Source organism: Pezoporus wallicus, unplaced genomic scaffold (genome assembly GCF_028554395.1).
Source record: "Pezoporus wallicus isolate ANWC-B61680 ecotype Strahan unplaced genomic scaffold, APGP_CSIRO_Pwel_v1 contig_12728, whole genome shotgun sequence".
NCBI lineage: Eukaryota > Metazoa > Chordata > Aves > Psittaciformes > Psittacidae > Pezoporus > Pezoporus wallicus.
In genome coordinates, this window is record NW_026641132.1 from 471466 (window position 1) to 489163 (window position 17698).

General features: G+C 44.3%; 1 protein-coding gene across 1 annotated transcript in view; it reads right to left on the reverse strand.

Moving 5' to 3' along the window:
- Positions 1-521: 521 nt before the first annotated feature.
- DNAH10 (dynein axonemal heavy chain 10) overlaps positions 522-17698 on the reverse strand; it is a 54057-nt gene continuing 36880 nt past the window's right edge. The window contains exons 55-78 of the mRNA XM_057422079.1: positions 17346-17507; positions 16636-16810; positions 15608-15789; positions 14721-14857; positions 13626-13843; positions 13053-13274; positions 12303-12450; positions 11402-11681; positions 10852-11081; positions 9898-10171; positions 9384-9488; positions 8721-8875; positions 7793-7947; positions 7399-7582; positions 6372-6572; positions 4966-5175; positions 4507-4602; positions 3639-3810; positions 3088-3219; positions 2587-2798; positions 2344-2511; positions 1958-2138; positions 1227-1372; positions 522-769 (exon numbers count right to left, since the gene is read on the reverse strand). Of these exons, the coding sequence (XP_057278062.1) occupies positions 623-769; positions 1227-1372; positions 1958-2138; positions 2344-2511; positions 2587-2798; positions 3088-3219; positions 3639-3810; positions 4507-4602; positions 4966-5175; positions 6372-6572; positions 7399-7582; positions 7793-7947; positions 8721-8875; positions 9384-9488; positions 9898-10171; positions 10852-11081; positions 11402-11681; positions 12303-12450; positions 13053-13274; positions 13626-13843; positions 14721-14857; positions 15608-15789; positions 16636-16810; positions 17346-17507 (4292 nt within the window). The 3' untranslated portion in view covers positions 522-622. The remainder of the gene's footprint in view (positions 770-1226; positions 1373-1957; positions 2139-2343; positions 2512-2586; positions 2799-3087; positions 3220-3638; positions 3811-4506; positions 4603-4965; positions 5176-6371; positions 6573-7398; positions 7583-7792; positions 7948-8720; positions 8876-9383; positions 9489-9897; positions 10172-10851; positions 11082-11401; positions 11682-12302; positions 12451-13052; positions 13275-13625; positions 13844-14720; positions 14858-15607; positions 15790-16635; positions 16811-17345; positions 17508-17698) is intronic.

The following is a 17698-nucleotide window of genomic DNA, read 5'->3' on the forward strand; positions in this document are numbered from 1 at the left end:
ACGCTCCCTTGTGACTCGGGCTCTTGCTGTTCTGAAGCCCAAGAGACTCCTCAGTGTTGTGCCTGGCTGGTTGTGTGGCGGGAATGGTGGGGAGGGATAGGGAAAAGCAGTGTTACTGGAAAAGGGTTGGTTCAAGAGTGTTACTCTGTGTTACTACTGTACGTGTATTGCGTTGCCCAGCAGTGGGGTTGGGTTTTCTGGCTGTTGTTGCCATATTTTTATGGCCATGTCTTGTATGACTGATCTACCCTGCTGCTTGTTCAAGGATGATGGACGGCACTGCTTCGAAGCACAGCAGAAGTGATGCTTTGGGCAATTAAAAACATTTCTTACAACCCTACAGGCCTTTGTGTGTGCGAGACTGAACTCATTACCTCTGCTGGACACAGCCCAGCGTGGAGCCTTTCTGAAAGGAAATGCAAATGGTGAAAATCAGTTCCCTCTTCAAATGCATTTATTGACAGTAAGAGCTTTTTCCTGTTGTACTATTTAAAGTCACGTAGGCTTAACTCAACACACACACCCACCATGGGGAGGAACCTCTGCCTCGTTTCATAATTACCTTTTCTGCCCCCCTAAGGGATTGGATTCTGTGGGGACGATCTCGTGCCACTTCATGCTGTCAGTCCGTGTTCAGGGTGAGACAGACGCCTTGCAGCACCCAGTGGGAAGTGTGCCTTGTGGTGTGAAGGTCGGCTTCAAAAACCAGGCCGAAGCCCATGGCGTTCCGTCTCAGGGAGGTTGTGTACACGGGGGTCCGGAGTGTGTTCTGAAAGAGCATGGAGGGAGGAGGGTGCTGAGCAGGGCGTGAAGTCCAGCGTGAAACTGGGCGCAAGAAGGGCATCGGGGCAGGCGACTGTCTGCAGAAATTCATTCTTTTTGGTTTAAGCCTTAAATAGCTGACACCCAGGTAATGTCCTTTGTGCCACTGTCAGGGACTGGGGAACAGTGAAGAGCACAGTGGGGGTGTAAGAGTGTCCCAACCCCTGAGTGCCTCAATGGAAAAAAGGCAGCAACTGTAGGAACCCCCTTGAGTGTGACTCTAAGAAAACCAGTGACAGCTAACACAGGGAGATGGGTTCAGCTGTACTGTAGTGCTAAGGACAAACTACGGCTGCCTGTGCTAAGGGGGAGGGAAGGGAAGGGAAGGCACTGCCAGCAGGTGAGCTGTGAAACCAGAGGCAGTTAAGCAGCCCATCAGCCATTGTGCTCCTGGAGGAAGGTACCTGGAGCCGGAGCCTGTGCGCTTCCGTGGGGATGATGTTCAGAATGGGTAGCTCCACCACCAGGACTCGGGGCTTGCTCTTGACGAGGCAGCCGTGCTCCATGTCCCAGTCCGCTCCCTCTAGGAACAGCCCAGAAACAAAGCAGCCTGCAAGGACAGAAGTGCAACACCTCGTGTAAATGGAACCGGGTGCCTTTAACTGACAGCGTGGGGCTTGTTTTGGCTCAAACTGTCAGGCTGGGATTTTTAACTCCTCTGTTCCCAGTCAGGTCTAGCACCCAGCAGCAGTGCCTGGTTGGCCTCTTTAGCCAGAGTTTGTTACAGTTAGTAATTAGAGCCTTGCTAGTCGTAGAGGTTTCATAAAGATAATTTATGCATGGTCATACCTAATTGTGTGTGCGTTCTGTTTAAACACCTTTCAATACATGATTTGTGGTGTAACTAGAGCTTTGTACAGCTGCTGTGGCCCTTAGAAAGCAGCAGAGAGCAAGGAAGGGAGAGGTTGCAGGTTCAGGTACTTGCACATGGGTGGAAAGAGATGAGAAGGGCAATAGTGCTGGGTGCCTGCAGAGGCCCTGCAGGAAAATGGCAACCAGAGCCCAGCTTGTGAGATGTAAACCCAAGAGTATGGTCTGTGGAGGTGTGAGCTGAGTAACTCAGTGGGCCAAGCCAGTTCTAGCTCACCTGTCAACTACTTTATTACGTTTGCCAAATAATCATAACGACACCAACCTTGAGCAGGCTCTTCACTGATGTCCTGTGCACTCTTGTACTTGGTTACCTCGGTGTAGAGGGTGGAGTGATCCAAGGGCCACTTGTTTTTCCTGCAGGTGGCTTGAACAAGAGCCGTCAGGTAGGATTCAGGAATGTGCAGGCCAGAGAGCCACATCACCTTTGGCTCACGCTCGTTAACCTGCAATCAGAGACAATCTCTGGTCCTCCCACCACACCTCATGCTCAGCGCAGGGGCAGAGGCTCTCACACGCCAGTCTGGTGGAACAGTTCATTACGGTGCTTGGCAGTGACTGCCATGAGTTCAAGTAACTTACCTAAAGCAGTGTGTAGATCTTAGCATGCAGATTAACACAACAAAAGGCTTTCTGCAGGCGCTCACTTACCCAGGTGCTGTACTGCTTATACCGCTCTATAAAGAAAATAATCCAGTTTCCAAGTGTTTTGAGTGTCTCCGGGGCCAGGCGCCGCCAGATGCCAGGAATCTGCCCATTAAAGAGAGCCCGAGCCACATCGTCCAGCTCACTGCTCATCCCAACTTCCCCAGCCAAGGCCTGGAAAGACAGGGAGAGGCTGAGGCCTGACTGCCTGCAGCTGCTGTGTGCAGCAGGAGCTCTGTCCTTACTTACACGCTGGAGCTCAGCCAGCGACTTTGCCATGCACACAATCAGCTTATTAAAACGTTCCAGCTCCTGCAGCAGCACCACGGTCGTAGGGGAAAGGTCTCGTCCAAAATGTCTCCGTATGTGGTCAAGATCGAACGCTTGTGGTATTTTATTCTCTATATCCTTAGCAACATTTGCAATGTATTCATCTCGACTGATTCCCATACCAGTACCACCTGAAACCACAACAGTTTAGTCAGACTAGATCTGCACAGGCTCCCCCTTCCCGCTGTTAACTCCCTAGGGGAGCTTTGAGAGCTGACTCCCCTTCTGGCATTCAAAGCTTCACGCTCTGCTGCAGCAGCCCCCCTTGGGTGTGCTGTGACCTGCTCCCATGCCAGACCTTCCCTCTGTGCCCCCACCACCCTCCCACCCCCATGGAGGGTGCACCCTGAGGCGGCTGTGACACGCTGGCACCAGCCACCTCCTGTCTCTCATTTACACAACCACTCAGAGAGAACTCACCCGTTTGAGGCTGCAGCTCAAGGAGGTGACTCCACATATCCCGCACTGCTTGTGTGTAGTACCCGATCTCGGCATTGGCATGAAGACCAAACACCTCTGGAGTGTTGGCCAGGGGCAGCGATTCAATTGCCTCTGCAAGACAAAAACATGCTCCTAAAGACATGATAATTAAACCACAGCTACCAGGCAAAAGAGAGTAGTGCAGGGACTTTTGTTGCTGCTCTGCCTGGGGAAGTGTTACAGCTGGGATTGAAACACTGCAAGGATCAAATAAACATTTTTAACCCCTTGGAAAGATCAAACAAAATGAACCTACTGTTAATGGGGGCTTTTATTTCTTTTAAAGACATGAGGAGCTCACTGGTAAGCTCACATTACAGGGGCTGCTCATATAAAGCAAGAACAGTCTCACCAGTGGGCTAGACACACACACACTGCCTGAAGTTCCTTCAGCTTCTCACAAGCAGCAATGTCATGCAGAGAATGTATAGTGGAAATAGACTTTATGGCTTTATTCATGCTAACTTAGTGGCAGGAAAAGCATTTCTTACCAACAAAGTCATCCTTTACAGTCCCTTGTGGAATCTGGTAATCAACCCTGTCGTTTTTATAGAAATGAAACACTTGGAATGTGTCAAATACGAAGTCCCCGAGGTACTCGTCCATGTAGACGGTCAGAATGCGGCGATCGAAGCTGTCGATTGCACGCCCACCGTACATCACCTAGAGATGAATCACAGCAGTGCTACAGTGCTGGCTTTTAGAGCAGCAAATACAGTTAAAAGCCCAAAATGCTCTCTGCCTTTGCAGTAACTGCGTGGTGTGATGCTGTGTGCCCCATGGGACACCAAGCACATCTCCTCTGTCAAGTTTCTGGTCTTAGTCTTGAGAGCACAGCTCCAGGCACTTCTAATGGCCCTTCTTTGAGCTTTATGTGCAGTGGCACCTTCCTCGGGTGCTGGCTCACACTCAGCTGTGGCTGAAAGTGACTACAATAACAGTTTTCTGCAGGATTTCACGTGCATGAACCAGCACTGCGTATACAGTACACAACACAGTCACATACTGCATGGCAAGAGCTTTGGGAACACGTGTACAGCTCCCATCAGCAACACACACTGAACTAGTAACACTGGGAGGCTGTGCTGTTCAGTGCCTTTCAGCAGGATCCCAAGGGCTCTCTCATTCAAAATTAATTAAGCACCAGAAGTCCCCTGTGGTGCAGCTACACACAGTGGCCCTATTTCATTGAGGCAATGAGATTAAGTGACTTGCTCAGGGCTACACGGGAGTGTCAACTCTGCCCAGGAGGGATGCTCAGCTTTACTTGAGGATACTTGAGCCTCTGCAGACAGGAAACGTCATTTATCTGCATTCTTTCACCATCAAGTGCTCCTCGGTGACAGTGCAGGCACTCACCTCACCAATGAGGTATTTGAGACTGCTCCAGGGGATTTTATCATCATTTTGCTGGAAAGCTTTTGTCAAGTATGTGTTAAGGATTTCCATGCAGACCTAAGGAAGTTGTTGGAATAGGCGAGATAGGTTCATAAATGAGCTATACACATATATAGGTTTTATTTAAAACAGTCCTTGTTTTAAAACTGACTTCTCAAATCATTAAAAAGCATAAATACTCTTAAGAAAAGAGACCCATGAGAGAGGTAATGTAGATATGAAGGATTTGGAATCTGATGAATTTTTAGTGGCCAAAACTGGTATTACAGAAGATCAGGTGTCTGCATAACGCCACAGCAGCAGAAAAAACATGAAGCAAAATGTTCCTGTGAGAAGGGATCGGAGCTGGACAGACTCTGTGTCTGCAGAAGCGTTTGGAGCAACTCAAGAGTGTAAGAACCGTTGTAATCATTGTCTTACCTGGAAATCAGATTCATTAAAATCATACAGAACGTTCCAGCCAACCTTCCCAAACTTCCTTCTCTCCTGAACCACAGCGTGGAAAAACGCCAAGACGTAGACTAAGGATTTAAAGGCAGGATGTGGGCACTGCTCTAAGGCATCCTTAGGAATTTTGAAGTAGGTGGCTCTCATATTCAGCTTCAGACCATTCGGTGGTTCTGTCACAACCTACCAGAAAGATTTGGGAAGCTGTCAATCCCTGGAGAGCCTCAGGAAAATGAGCTGTAAATGCACCACAATCCCCAGGCTCTGCAGTGCAAGGGTGGAAATTCTGAGCAGCTTCCCAAAGTAGTATCAATATGGATATTTTTGAGTACAGACGTGAAACAGAGCCTTTTTTAATCACAGAATCTCTTCATAGAATTTATCAAGGAAAACACACATCTGTAAACAGAAACTCACTATTATTTTACAAATATGCTATTGGAAAGACCTTATTATTTGTCATATTTGAGGATCTAATTTACTGTAATATCAGTACTAATCTAATTTACTGTAATATCAGTACTTTACACATTCTGGTGTCTCCTACCTGCCACTGTCTGTAACAGGGCTTTACTGATGAGCAAACTGAGGCAGAGCCAGCTTCCTGGCAGCTTTTTTCTAAGTGCCATGAAACCTTTGTTCTCACTGCTCACAGTGAGACCTACAAAGTGTGCATATGCAGTCTTGAAAGAGAGGTTCATGCTCACTCCTCCCCACTGCAGCACTAAGCACTGCTGGAGGTGAACACTCCAGTATGCTCCGCTGACACACAGAGCACGTACTAGGTGGATCTCTCATGCCACTGCTTTCAAATCTGTGCAATAAAGTAATGGTGTTTCCAGGACTGGTTCACCCCAACAGAGTCGAAGCAGCCGCAGAACTGAGCATTAGGGCAGCATCATGGCTTGTGCCTTCAAAGTAATCAGCTCAGCTGCTTGTGATGAATGCTGCAGCCCGGAGGAGCAGCTGGAAACCATTATCCTATTAGAATGTCTGCTCCACTGGCACTATTGCCAGGCGAGACGGAGCTCAGCATCAGGGCTGACGGGGCTGTTTCTGTCTCTCCACATATTCCTCACTTGTGGCAGCAGTAGACTCTAAAGAGCATTTGTCATTTCCAGGTTTACTCACAAACCTCTACTCTGAAACAACTGCTTCAGAATAAACCTGCTGAACAGCCTTCCCCCAAAGGAACGATCACCATAAGATAAAGAGGATGGTGAAAAAGGATTTGGCTTAGAAAGACAGTGTAATACAGCCAGTGTAATACAGCCCAAGTCAACATGCTGCGTTCAGGTCATACACCTCCCAAAACCACTGTTTTGCTGAGTGAGAGCAGCAGATGTCCTCCTGTCCACGGTTTCCCCACTGCACTGTACCTTCAAGGACTTCTGCAGTATTCCAATCGGGAAGCCCTCGGTCGGGTCAGTAGTCAGCCAGAGGCGAAAGTCATTGTGAGGCTTCGTAATGTTTTCCAGGGCCTTTTCCAGATTGATGAGCCACTTCACCAAGAGGTGACAGTTCTGCAACATCAGCCACTCTCCACTGACCACTGCATCCTCCAGCATCTGCAAAGCAATCTGAAGAGGGGGAAAGAATCACCTGTGAGTAACTCTCCCTTTATCCTGTGAGCAGACTGACTCTGATGGGTGAGTGCAGTGGATTACTTCCAGCTAGCAAGCACGCAGCCTTTCAGTTAGCTTTAGCAGATGTACCAGAATGCTCCTTGCTGAGAACATGCCTTTTACAACACCACAAGAAGTTGCTCTCAGATGCTTTATTTCATTAATTAAGTTTGAAATTAAAAGTCATGCAGAGCATTGAAGCATTTCACAACAGTGCAGGAGGGTGCATGGCCCAGGAGAGGGTGAAGATCAGAGCCCATGAAGCGATGATTTAAATGAGTCTAACAGAGTTCTCCCACCCATGAAATCACAGCAAATTCAGTCAGCTGCTACGCTATGGACATCCCTGCTGTAGTGTCCATGGCAAAAAGGAAAGCTACAGGAAAGACAGAAAAGCAGCAGGATCTTTTTGGTACCAAACACTGACTTCCAGTCAGCTAACTCATGTCCATACACAGACACAGGGTCACTCAGTAGCCTCTGAAAGGCTGCACAGTAACATCTCAGCAAAACTGTTTTTTAACAGACAACAATATCATTTGGAATCTATCCTTACCCAGACCATAAAATCAGCCAAATGCCCCCTTTCACACTGCAGGGAAGCATTATTCCCAGGCTGGCAAATCATACTGTGTCTGAACCACAAAATAATTCCCTTAAAAATGGAGCAGACCACTTTGGAAAGGAGATGTGAACAGGCCCACAACATTAAGAGCAGGATTTGCAACTCACAAACCAGCCTCCTGCACGCAGCATGGCCCTACCCTCTCGCTGAGGTTACCTTTTCTTGGCCTTGTCCCATGGCCAGGAATTTGAGTCTATCCCCTCCAAATCCTGTCCTCTCGGCCAGTTTCATGAGGTCACTGATAGGATCAGAGCCAGGACTTAAGATACAAACAACTGGTGAGGAAGGACTGCTCTGCTCAAAGACAGCTTCAAAGCTGATCACTGGGGGCTGCACGTACCTGGTAGGAAAAGAAGCTCAATAAACTGCTGATTTGGATGAGAGCAGCAGTGACTTTAACACAAACATCAAGGCTCACTGCAAACTGCGCATGGAAACGATACAGGGATCACTCACGCCGTGTTGTTTCAGCAGATTACAGAATCATTTACAGTTTCTGTGTGAAATACCTGACCAGTGTGGTCTGGATGGGAAGAAGAGAGTGACTTACTTCTCACCCATTGTCACAGTAACATAGTCCGTGACTGCCCGATAGAGCCGGTCCACCCGGAAACACCGTAAAAGTAGGAGCTTCTGGAAGTCTGAGAGCTTATCCTGGTACTGCATGGGGAATGGGATCTGCTCCACAGCATCTGTGTCATACCACTGGCAAGAAAAGATGGGAGACAACGCAAATGAATCCAGTGGCTTTATCAATGAAAGCACCAGGAAAGTGGAGAAAAGCAGCTGGATGAACGAGGAACAAGAAACATGAGGAGACCAAAGAAGAAAGTCAGCTGCAAAGAAATAATAAAAGATGAAGTGAATATAGAAAGCATTAAGTGAGTATAACATTAAACATTTTCAGTACAAAGTTTTCAAGTCCAGAAACACACTTGTCCTTCCCCTTTATGTCAAGTAATTCTCTTAAGATACAAAAAAAAAGAGTATCAAAAGCAAAGAACATTACCAGGTTGCTCACAGAAAGACTTCTTGTAGATCAAGAAGACATGGAATGAAACTAAAGGCAGAACAAAGGCAAGTCTGTGTTTGTAACCAGCCTACAGAACTCACTGCCACGAGATCAAAGTACACATCTGCAGTACAAAAATGAGTGAAATGTTGACTGTTGAAATCAACAGCAAAAATTCCACTGACTTCAACAGGACAAACAACTAAGGCATTTGACTGGAAAATAAAACATCTCCAGCGTACCAGGGAAGATTTTTGGGGGTTGTTTTTGAAATAATAAGGGCCTCAATTCTTCTGGAAATAAATCAATCACTAACTGAGGTCAAGAAGAAAAGCAAGGCCTTAACAGCAAAAGCCAGCGGTGACATGCCTCCTGCTGAGTGCAATGGCACATTGCCTCATACTTGCACATTTAATACCAGAAGAAAAACAAGGAAAGAGAAGAGGATTGCAGAAAAAGCACGTACATTTTTCCATACATCTGCATTGTCTTCCACATCATCTGGAAGAGATTCAAATTTCTCAGGAAACAGCTCAGACAAGCGCATTAGGTCTTCCCAGCCTTGATCTGGAAGCCAAGCATACGGCTTCTTCCGTTCATTCTTCTCCAGGGAAACACTGCCTAGTCACATGCAGAAACCAGAGTGAATGCCCATGTCATAAATTCTCCACTGCATGACCACACATACAGTCCCACTGCACGGAGGAGCCAACTGGGAATTTGTTTCTGGAAGCACTGTAAGATGAAACTGATCTGCTGAAGAAAAGATGGCATCGTACAAGTGCTGGCAAAAGCCAGAGTTTAGCTCTGCAGATGTTTGTAAAATGATTTATACATAGTCAGAAAACAACTGAAGATTATATTCTCAGGTAACATCCTCATAATTAACTAATGTGAGATCTGTCAATGTCTGCAGAGAGAGATGAGCCTCTCTGCTGGTTAACAAAGTGAACAAAATGTAAGTAGTAGAATGCAGAGTTTGTGTAAACCAGCACAGTTCTCAGTGGTTTCTCTAGGTGCTATAGCTCTTAACAGCAAATTGTATCTACTCAAAACCCCATCATCTTCAAAAGATCTTTTAGCTGTTGCTCCACATAGCTCTAGATTTAGATATAAATATTGACTTTACCTTTCAAAAAGAACTCAAATTCTTCTTGTGGAACTCTGCCATTGGCTTGTTCTATCTTGACAGTCATATTAAAGGAGAACAGTAACTTGTGCCTCTCAAACAAGCCTATGTTAAAAGGACAACATTTTCAAAACTCAGATGCTAAAACTTGTGGAATTGGGGCAATCTTTAAATGCGCATCAGGGTGATCAAACACGGGGCTTTGCATCAGGCTTACAGAGACAAAACAGCATCTGTGAGCTACATCCAGGGATGTGAGATCCATAGCAGTGATGTATTAATATGGCAATCTTAATACAGCAGCACTGTATTAAGAAAAACACTTCCTTACAAGTTACATGGTAACATGTAGAGTCAGAGAGTAAATAGCAGGGATCAAAGTGCGTAACTTGAGAACTAAACATTTGTGAATTCACTCTTTGGTAACTTGCCTCTAACATAAATCATCTGAAGAGATGGCTTTTAAGAAGCATTTTCACAACACATTATCAGCCCATCACTAAATCATACTAACCTGTGCAGACATAGTTATAGGTGTTGAAAGTCAGTGTATCCATGATGTTTTTTAACCTCTCTGGGAGAATAGAACTGGGCATGGATTTCCGAAGAGAGAATCCAAAAACCTCCAAGAAGGAGGCCAGTGAGTACTGATACATTGTGTTGACAAGTGCCATTTCGGACAAAACAGAGAATAAAATGGCCCCTCTCCTGGCAGCTGGTCTGTAGCCATCACGAAGACGATCAATATCCACTGCTGTTGTCTCAGCCAGACTCAGTTTTTCAATCACCTAGCCATACATTGAGTTTATACACATGGAATTACTGCACTGATATACAGTATGTATATTATATCACAACAAGCAGAGCTGTTCAGTGCCTGCCTCTCTCTGTGGCCTACATGGGGAATCTGGGCAGGTAACCCAAAAGAAGCAGTATGAATTGTAAAAATAGAAAGTTGGATAAAATTAATCCCACGTTGCATATTTAAGGCAAAGATTTACATATAATCGAGGAAATAGTGTGGGAAGGGTCCTCTGGGGTTCTTTAGTACAAACTTCCACCCAAAGAAAGACTATGACCACCACTAGATCAGGTCAGCTGTGGCTTTGCCCAGCTACAGCCTGAAAACCTCCAAGGATGGAGGTTCAACATCCTCCAAGACACCTGGAATTAAACACCTTAATTTTTCATTTCAGATCTAATACAAGACAAAGATTCTTTCAGAGCTGAAAGAAATGTATCATATGCTCTTTGCTTTAGAACTGAAAACATCCATTACTTTGCTCCTGATCAGGACTTCCCTGCTTTGGTTTGGTTCTTTGGCCAGGACTGAAAGATGCAACATACTCACAAGAAAACTCTCAATTTCCTTTCAAACTAAGTCCTAGCTTCAAGGGTGAAAGATGGAGCACAATTAAAGACAGTGCTCTATTAATAGCTATCCCTTCAAGAAGCCTAGAGCTGGTACCTCAGTAGCTTTGGTTTTCGTCTCTTCCAGGGTTTGCACTAAGTCAAAGTTGTCCAACATGTTTCCTGTGGAAGATGTCAGTTCCCGAAGGAGAGAGTCTTCGAGAACTTGTAACAAGTTTTTGTTGTCACTTGTCTCCTGGATGAGCTGTTCTCTCTGTTCTTCCAGTTCCTTTCTTTCAAAACCCGTAATGACGCTGAGCAGCTGATCCTCTAGACCCTTTAGTGTAACTGCAGACACAACACACACACAGAAGAGCTTTCATCTCGATCACCCCATAAAACTACAGCAATGCAACAGAGTGACTTGGTTAACAACTCTGTATCTTAATCCTACCAAAGCATCCTAACCTGACTGGTGCAAGAAGAGATACTTGGCTCAGATTCAGATTAGAAGAGAGGAGTGAGAAGGATTTTCTATTAAATCAGATGCTAAGTATAAGGGAGACTTATCAATCCTTTAGAGTTTTTGTTTCAGACAACCACCGAGGCCCTCAATTTGCACTGCATCATAATCACTACTTTGTTACTAGATGCACACTTTTGCTTACCTGTGTAATTGATAACCACAGCTTTGCCAAACACGGAGGGAGAGTATTTTGGGTTTGATAATTTGGTGTTCAGGTAGAATCTAAAATTACTGTCATAGTCAACCTCTTTGTCACCCAGGACAACGAGTGTCCGCCCCCGTACAACTTTGATATTCTTCTCTAAGACATTGTCTATCACAGGATCAATGTATTCATCAACACCATGCAACAAGAAAGGGTGCCCATACTTTATGGCCAGTTCTAGTTGTTTAAGGAAATCTGGGTCATTAAAGGAAGCCATCTGCAAGAGAATAATAGGAAGATATGAAAAGATATTCAATTTGATGAACATTATTATTTTAACGAGAGTTGCCAGCACTAATGAAGTTTGCTCTTTGTTGCTTTTAGTCTTTCCTTTTACAGATGATATAAACTGCACTGGTACCAAAGAGTAGAGGTACTTTTTTATCCCGATTAGTCCAGAATCATAGAATAGTTAGGGTTGGAAAGGACCTTAAGATCATCTAATTCCAACCCCCCTGCCATGGGCAGGAGAATAATTTTCAGCTGGAGAACTATTCTTCAAAGTTCCAACCGTGCCTCTGCCTGTGTTAACTGTCCTACACGAAAACTCCATCCTGCAGCTGAGATAAAACAAAATTTGCACCAAGCTTTTGGTTATACTCATGTATAGTATATATAATGTATAGTAATGTATAGCATGTAGTAAGGCTAATCAAGATCCAAAAACCCCATCCATCCCACAGAACCGAATGTCATGAACAGTGATGTTCACTATTTTAGAGACACAACAAACAGTCAGCACATTTGTCAGTACATCATCACTTCCCCATTCAAGGTGACAGTTATTTATGTAGCTTTTAGAACAACCAGTAGAGGCAAAATGATCATTTATCTTTACCCTCAGGTTATTTTTTTCTTCTTTCTTCTTAATCCAATGCAAGGCCTGTTGTTGTGGGTCAATACAGAGTGGGAAGCGGCTTGCATATGTAGTCAGGATGCCATTCTGGACAGAGAGCTCATCTGGAGGCAACCCCTGGGAAACCCATCTGGGAACAGAATGGGTCAAAGATTGGGCTGGATGAATGGATGAATTTGATGGCAGAGAGGCACATTTCATTTGTGAGTAAAATTATGCTATTAATTGAGCACACTATCAGACACACAAGGAAACATATAGTGTCTGTGATTGTGAGAACAGTGTCAGAGCTCAGAGTGACTCATTGTCTTAGTCATTTGAGTCACTACTCAAAACACCTGCGTTTGGTGAGTAACCCTGAAGTAGTTGACATTTGGGCTATCTGGGCATGGGTTTAATTCCAAATTCATTGAAGTCAATCAAAAGACTCCTGCTGGACTGCGGGAACACATATTTTAGATAACTCCTTAAAAGTTTCCTAAAAAGGGATTATATGTGTGTAAGTTCAGTCCATGTCCTCAGGGTGCAAAGTCCAAGTTTGTTATAACAAATACCTCTGTTAACTAGAAGAAGAATCATTTGTCTCCTTGCCATCTTTGAGACATGAACACAAAAGGGGTTCTCTCCGTGCCCCTCCACCCACAATGCCAAGCCTATGCTACAGATTCAGAGCCAGACTCCCACTTCACAATGTCACATGCAGTGGTCGGTGGGTTTCTTGTCAGGACATACCTGCTAACCTCCACCTCGTTAGTCAGGAGGCTTTCTAACTTAAATGGTTGACTGAGAGGAATCTCTCGTGAGCGAATATCGTCTTGCCACACTTGATACACCATTTCATTACGAAAATCCCAGCTAAACGCTCCTTCGTAGCTCAGAAAGGCAGCACAGAGTAGACAGTCTCCAAGCAACTTCACCTTACGTATTTCATAGTCCTCATATTCCTTTTTCCACCTGAATTATAAGGGATCCTGGGTCAGTTTGTACCTGCAGATGGGGTTTATGTGCAGAACTTGCAGCTGCTGCCTCTTTAGATGTAGGTTGAGACAGACCCCCAAATTTAGTCAATTGTTCTCTCACTGTTATGATGGCCACAGACACTGAACTGATCTGCACCTTCTTCCTTTTAATCTGAATTCATCTTCTTCCACACCAAACACTGTTACTATTTTTCAAGAACTAATTGAGTTTAGCTTAGAACAGATATTAGCTGTTCTCAGAAACAAACACCTCAGTCTGAGTCACTTTTATCCCTGGCATATGACCCTCTGATGCCAAAATCTTCCTCTCTGAATGCAGACTTACCTCTCATTCTCAGATCCCAAGCCAGCGATGAGCTTGCCAGCAGCATATAATCTCCTCTGCATAATCTCTGCCTCTTCTTGTAACTGCTGCTTTTCAGTTATTGCCGCTTGGTATTTGTCCCCCAAAGCTTTAAGCTCCTCCTGAATTCTGGTCAACTCTGCCTTTATCCTTTCCAGTTCCCGCTTACTTACGAAATAGTTTCGTTCTAGCCTAGCCACCTGCATTACATGAGGAAGAAACATAAGAGTATCAGAGGAAAGAAGGGCTTTGGAGAGAAGTCTGAAGTTCTCAGCTTTCTTTTGCCTATTTCATATATTTCAAAGTGTCCTGGTAGTAAACAGTGTAAACCCAAATAACTGGCACTGTCTCTCACTCACCTCTCCCTATCACAAACATACACATCAAGGTCTGATACTACAGTTCCAAAGCAGATAAATCTCTTAGAGTTTTGTACCCACAAGGTATATTAAAGCATGTGACAGTCCTGTTGACATTGGAGGTCAGTGTGACTGTCATCCTGTAACAAAAGGGGAGGTTTGTCTGCTTAATAACGACAGTATTAAGGCCTCAAAAACTAGTCAGGCTCATCATCTAGTGAATATACTTTCTCAGTAGTCAGTTGTATGCAACAACCTTTTCTTGAAGAAAGTTTCCCAGCATCATCTGTTAGACATTAGATTTCCTTTGACAATACAGCTGACTTTGCAGTCAGTCTAAAAAATCAAACAGTCTGCTTAAGGGACATGGATGTTGTGTACTACTGAGCTCTGCTCTGTTCAAACACCATGTGTTTTGAAGTCTATTTTCAATAGGCAGCTCTAACTGTGTTAAATTATGTTAAATCATGAAATTCCAAATGAACATGTTCTTCCCTCCTCCTTCAAGCAGTGGCATGGATGGGAAACCATGTCCCAGCATCATGACACAACAAACACAGCAATTTATAACTGAGTGCCAGCCTCACTCCTACTGCAATAGGTCTCCTAAACACCTCTTTTTAAACACTTCAAAGAAAAGGCAGTCTGAGAAATTGTATTATTTTTCACAAGAGCATCATGCTTCATTCTCCTCTGAGTTTGACTCCACACACTTTACCTTTTCTCTCTTTGGCTTGACTTCTTTAACTACATCACAGTAGCTCATCACAGCATCAACAAACTTTAACATCCCCAGTCCTGCTCTGCTAACTTGTTCCATGTCACTGAAGGTAGTATTAAGACTCTTTAACACACCTAAAACCACAAAAATACTCCAAGTGAGTTGAATTATAGTGTAGAAATCCTCAGAAAATCCACTTTCCCTATGAGTGACATCAAGCAATGCTGTAACAGACAATAAGAAATATTTGTTAGAATATTAAAGAGACTCTGACCTTAAGATGAAGTTACAGGGCTGTGGCAATACAAGCACAAAATTGCTAGTGATTGCTCAAGTTCTTTCTCCATGAAAGGAGTGCATCCAGGAGTTGTTCAGCAAGTCTGAGGATCGTGGGGTTTTTAATCTGCAGCAGTCAGATGCAATATTTTTCAAAGAGCAAAATGCCCCTCTTTGTAGAACTGCTCTGGATCACACCCTTGTGAGCATGTGCAAAGTCTGGCCCATAAGCTTTAGATAGAGCTGATCTTTCCACTCTGTATTTACCACATTTTAACTGCCACTTTAGACAAAGTCGTAATTCTACTAAGTCCACAAAGTCAGACAGCAGGCCTGCTCAGCTGCCCATCCTGTTTGTTTCTTGCCTGCTGTAAACCAGAGCATGTAAGACCCTAGCTAAGGTATAAACTGGATGTAACCACAACAGAAAGTCTTCGAACTCTGAGAACTGCAGTCATCCCAACAGTGCAACACCTGCAACATTGCAGACAGTGCTGTCCCTTTGCACAGAGCGAATCCCACCCTCCCAAACAACACTGGAAGGATTGCCACTGACATGGCTAATCATGTGAACAAGATCCAAAGTTCATTCCAAGTCAGTAATTTACCTCGGACAGCTTTCACTTGGCTCTGTGTAATTCCATCAAAATCTAGCTCCATCAGGGATCGCAGGAAATTTGCCTCAGACATCATTCCTTTGGCTGTTTTCCAGTTTAATTCTTTGTAACCTCTTATTATAAGAACACATTCCAAAACAGCCTGCACCTGGACAGGGGGTTTTGCAAAGGATCTAGAAAACAGATGAAAGAGACAGTGGAAGAGAAAAAGGAGACAAAGCATCTGATGCCAGACATGGGTGCTTCCAGTTAACAGAGTCATTGCAATACAAGAGCTATACGTAAGACAACTTACACAAAGTGAAAGAGATAACCCAGGCCACACAAGAAATCATTAACTAGTCAAAAGCTCAGAACAGATTCCTGCATTCAGACAATTTGATCAATGAAATTCTGAAGGATTTCAACAGTGGAAAAAATCCTGAGCCATTATATTCTTTCCTAGGGTGGTGAAGCAGCTGTCCACCAGGAGAAGCAGTACAGGAAGAATCCAGAGCTCTAAGAGAGAAATAAAGCTAAATAAATGTGACAGGGAAGGAAGAGTTGTTGCTATTTCAGGGAGAGCCAGGTACTGGATGTGCTTTTACATCTATCCCCAAATACCAGCTGTATTATAAAAACACAGGGAGAAGTTAATTCAGCACAGAAATACCTTTTCATGCTATCAAAGCATCCCTGAAAAGTAACTGGTATGTGTTCCTATTCACACAGAATAAACACAGAGGATAAATGAGGGGGTTTGACAGCCACTGCTCAGGCAAAAGCCATAGCAGTTTCTAGTGCCTCAGACACTGGGTAGAGAAATATGGGAAAGACACCAAAGAACTGGAAGAACAGGCTTGAGGGGAAGTCCTGGGCTAGGAATCAGAGGATTAGGTTGCGACCTCAGCACCTGGACAACTGATGTCCCAACCTTCACATGCAGGTGACAAACGTGAGGCCAAGGCTCAGACCCTGCAAGTAAGGGTCTCTCAGTGAATTTCCAGGAACTTATGCTACTGTACATCCAAATGAGTCACCTGATCTCAGTAACATCAGACTTGTCAAGCTTCTGAAGCTCCAGTTTGGCAGCATCTAAAATAGGTATGACTTCAGCCAAAGCTGACTCAGCAGCTGCCTTCTCCACAGCAATAATCTTATTCTGTTCCTCCATCTCCACAGCTTTCTCTTCAGCCTGTTTTTTCTTCTCCTCAGCTAGGAATTGTAAAGGCAGGACCATAAATGGATTATTCATATATCTATATACAGAACATATACTAATATACCAATATAGATTCTCTTTTGGCTGAAAATCAGGAATCGCCATCAACTCGGTGCCTTTTTGTGCTAGCTTGCCAGTATCTACAGTTCCATTATGGGGTCAGGAACACAGCATACGCATCTCTTTTTCTCCCATGCTCCTCTCTGTTTTTTCCTTTAATAGTAATTTTCTGAATCAGAAGGTCCCTGTTTTGCTAATGCCTCTTTCCCATGTTATGAAAGGGAAGGGAAGGCAAACATAGTACTGAGTTGTGTAACGTCCTGTAGACCAAATATACAGCGAAGATGGCAACTTGAGCAAGACAGGGGACCTACTCTTCTAGCATGACACGAGATCAGCACAGACAGAACAGAAGTGTTACCTCTAAAAGCAGCTGGAGCTCACAGAGGGTTTTCCAACCCAACCAAACCCAGATTAGGTGAGTCTTGCTTAGCCTGTGAAACACTGCAGTAGTTGTAAACCACCCACCTACTCCTGTGTTTTCTGATATCTCTCGTAACAAAGCCTCACAAGCAGCTGATTTTTCTGCTAGCACAATCTCTTGCTCAGCAAGTTTCTTGTTCAGCTCAACCAGCTGTACACCAGCTTCCTTCAGCTTAATTAAGCCCCCATCCAGCCGTTTACAATGTGCTAGGTAGGAAAAAAGGAAAAAATTATAGTGATTCATTGATTATGTACTAGCACACAGCAATAGACAAGGAAAATATGCTTAAAGGTGCACTCTGCAGCAAGACAAACCCTGGTTATTAAAGGAAAATGACTCTTAAGAGATTTTTCCTTTCCTAAGCCTCCCACATAAGATGTTGTCAATGTCTCTTAAG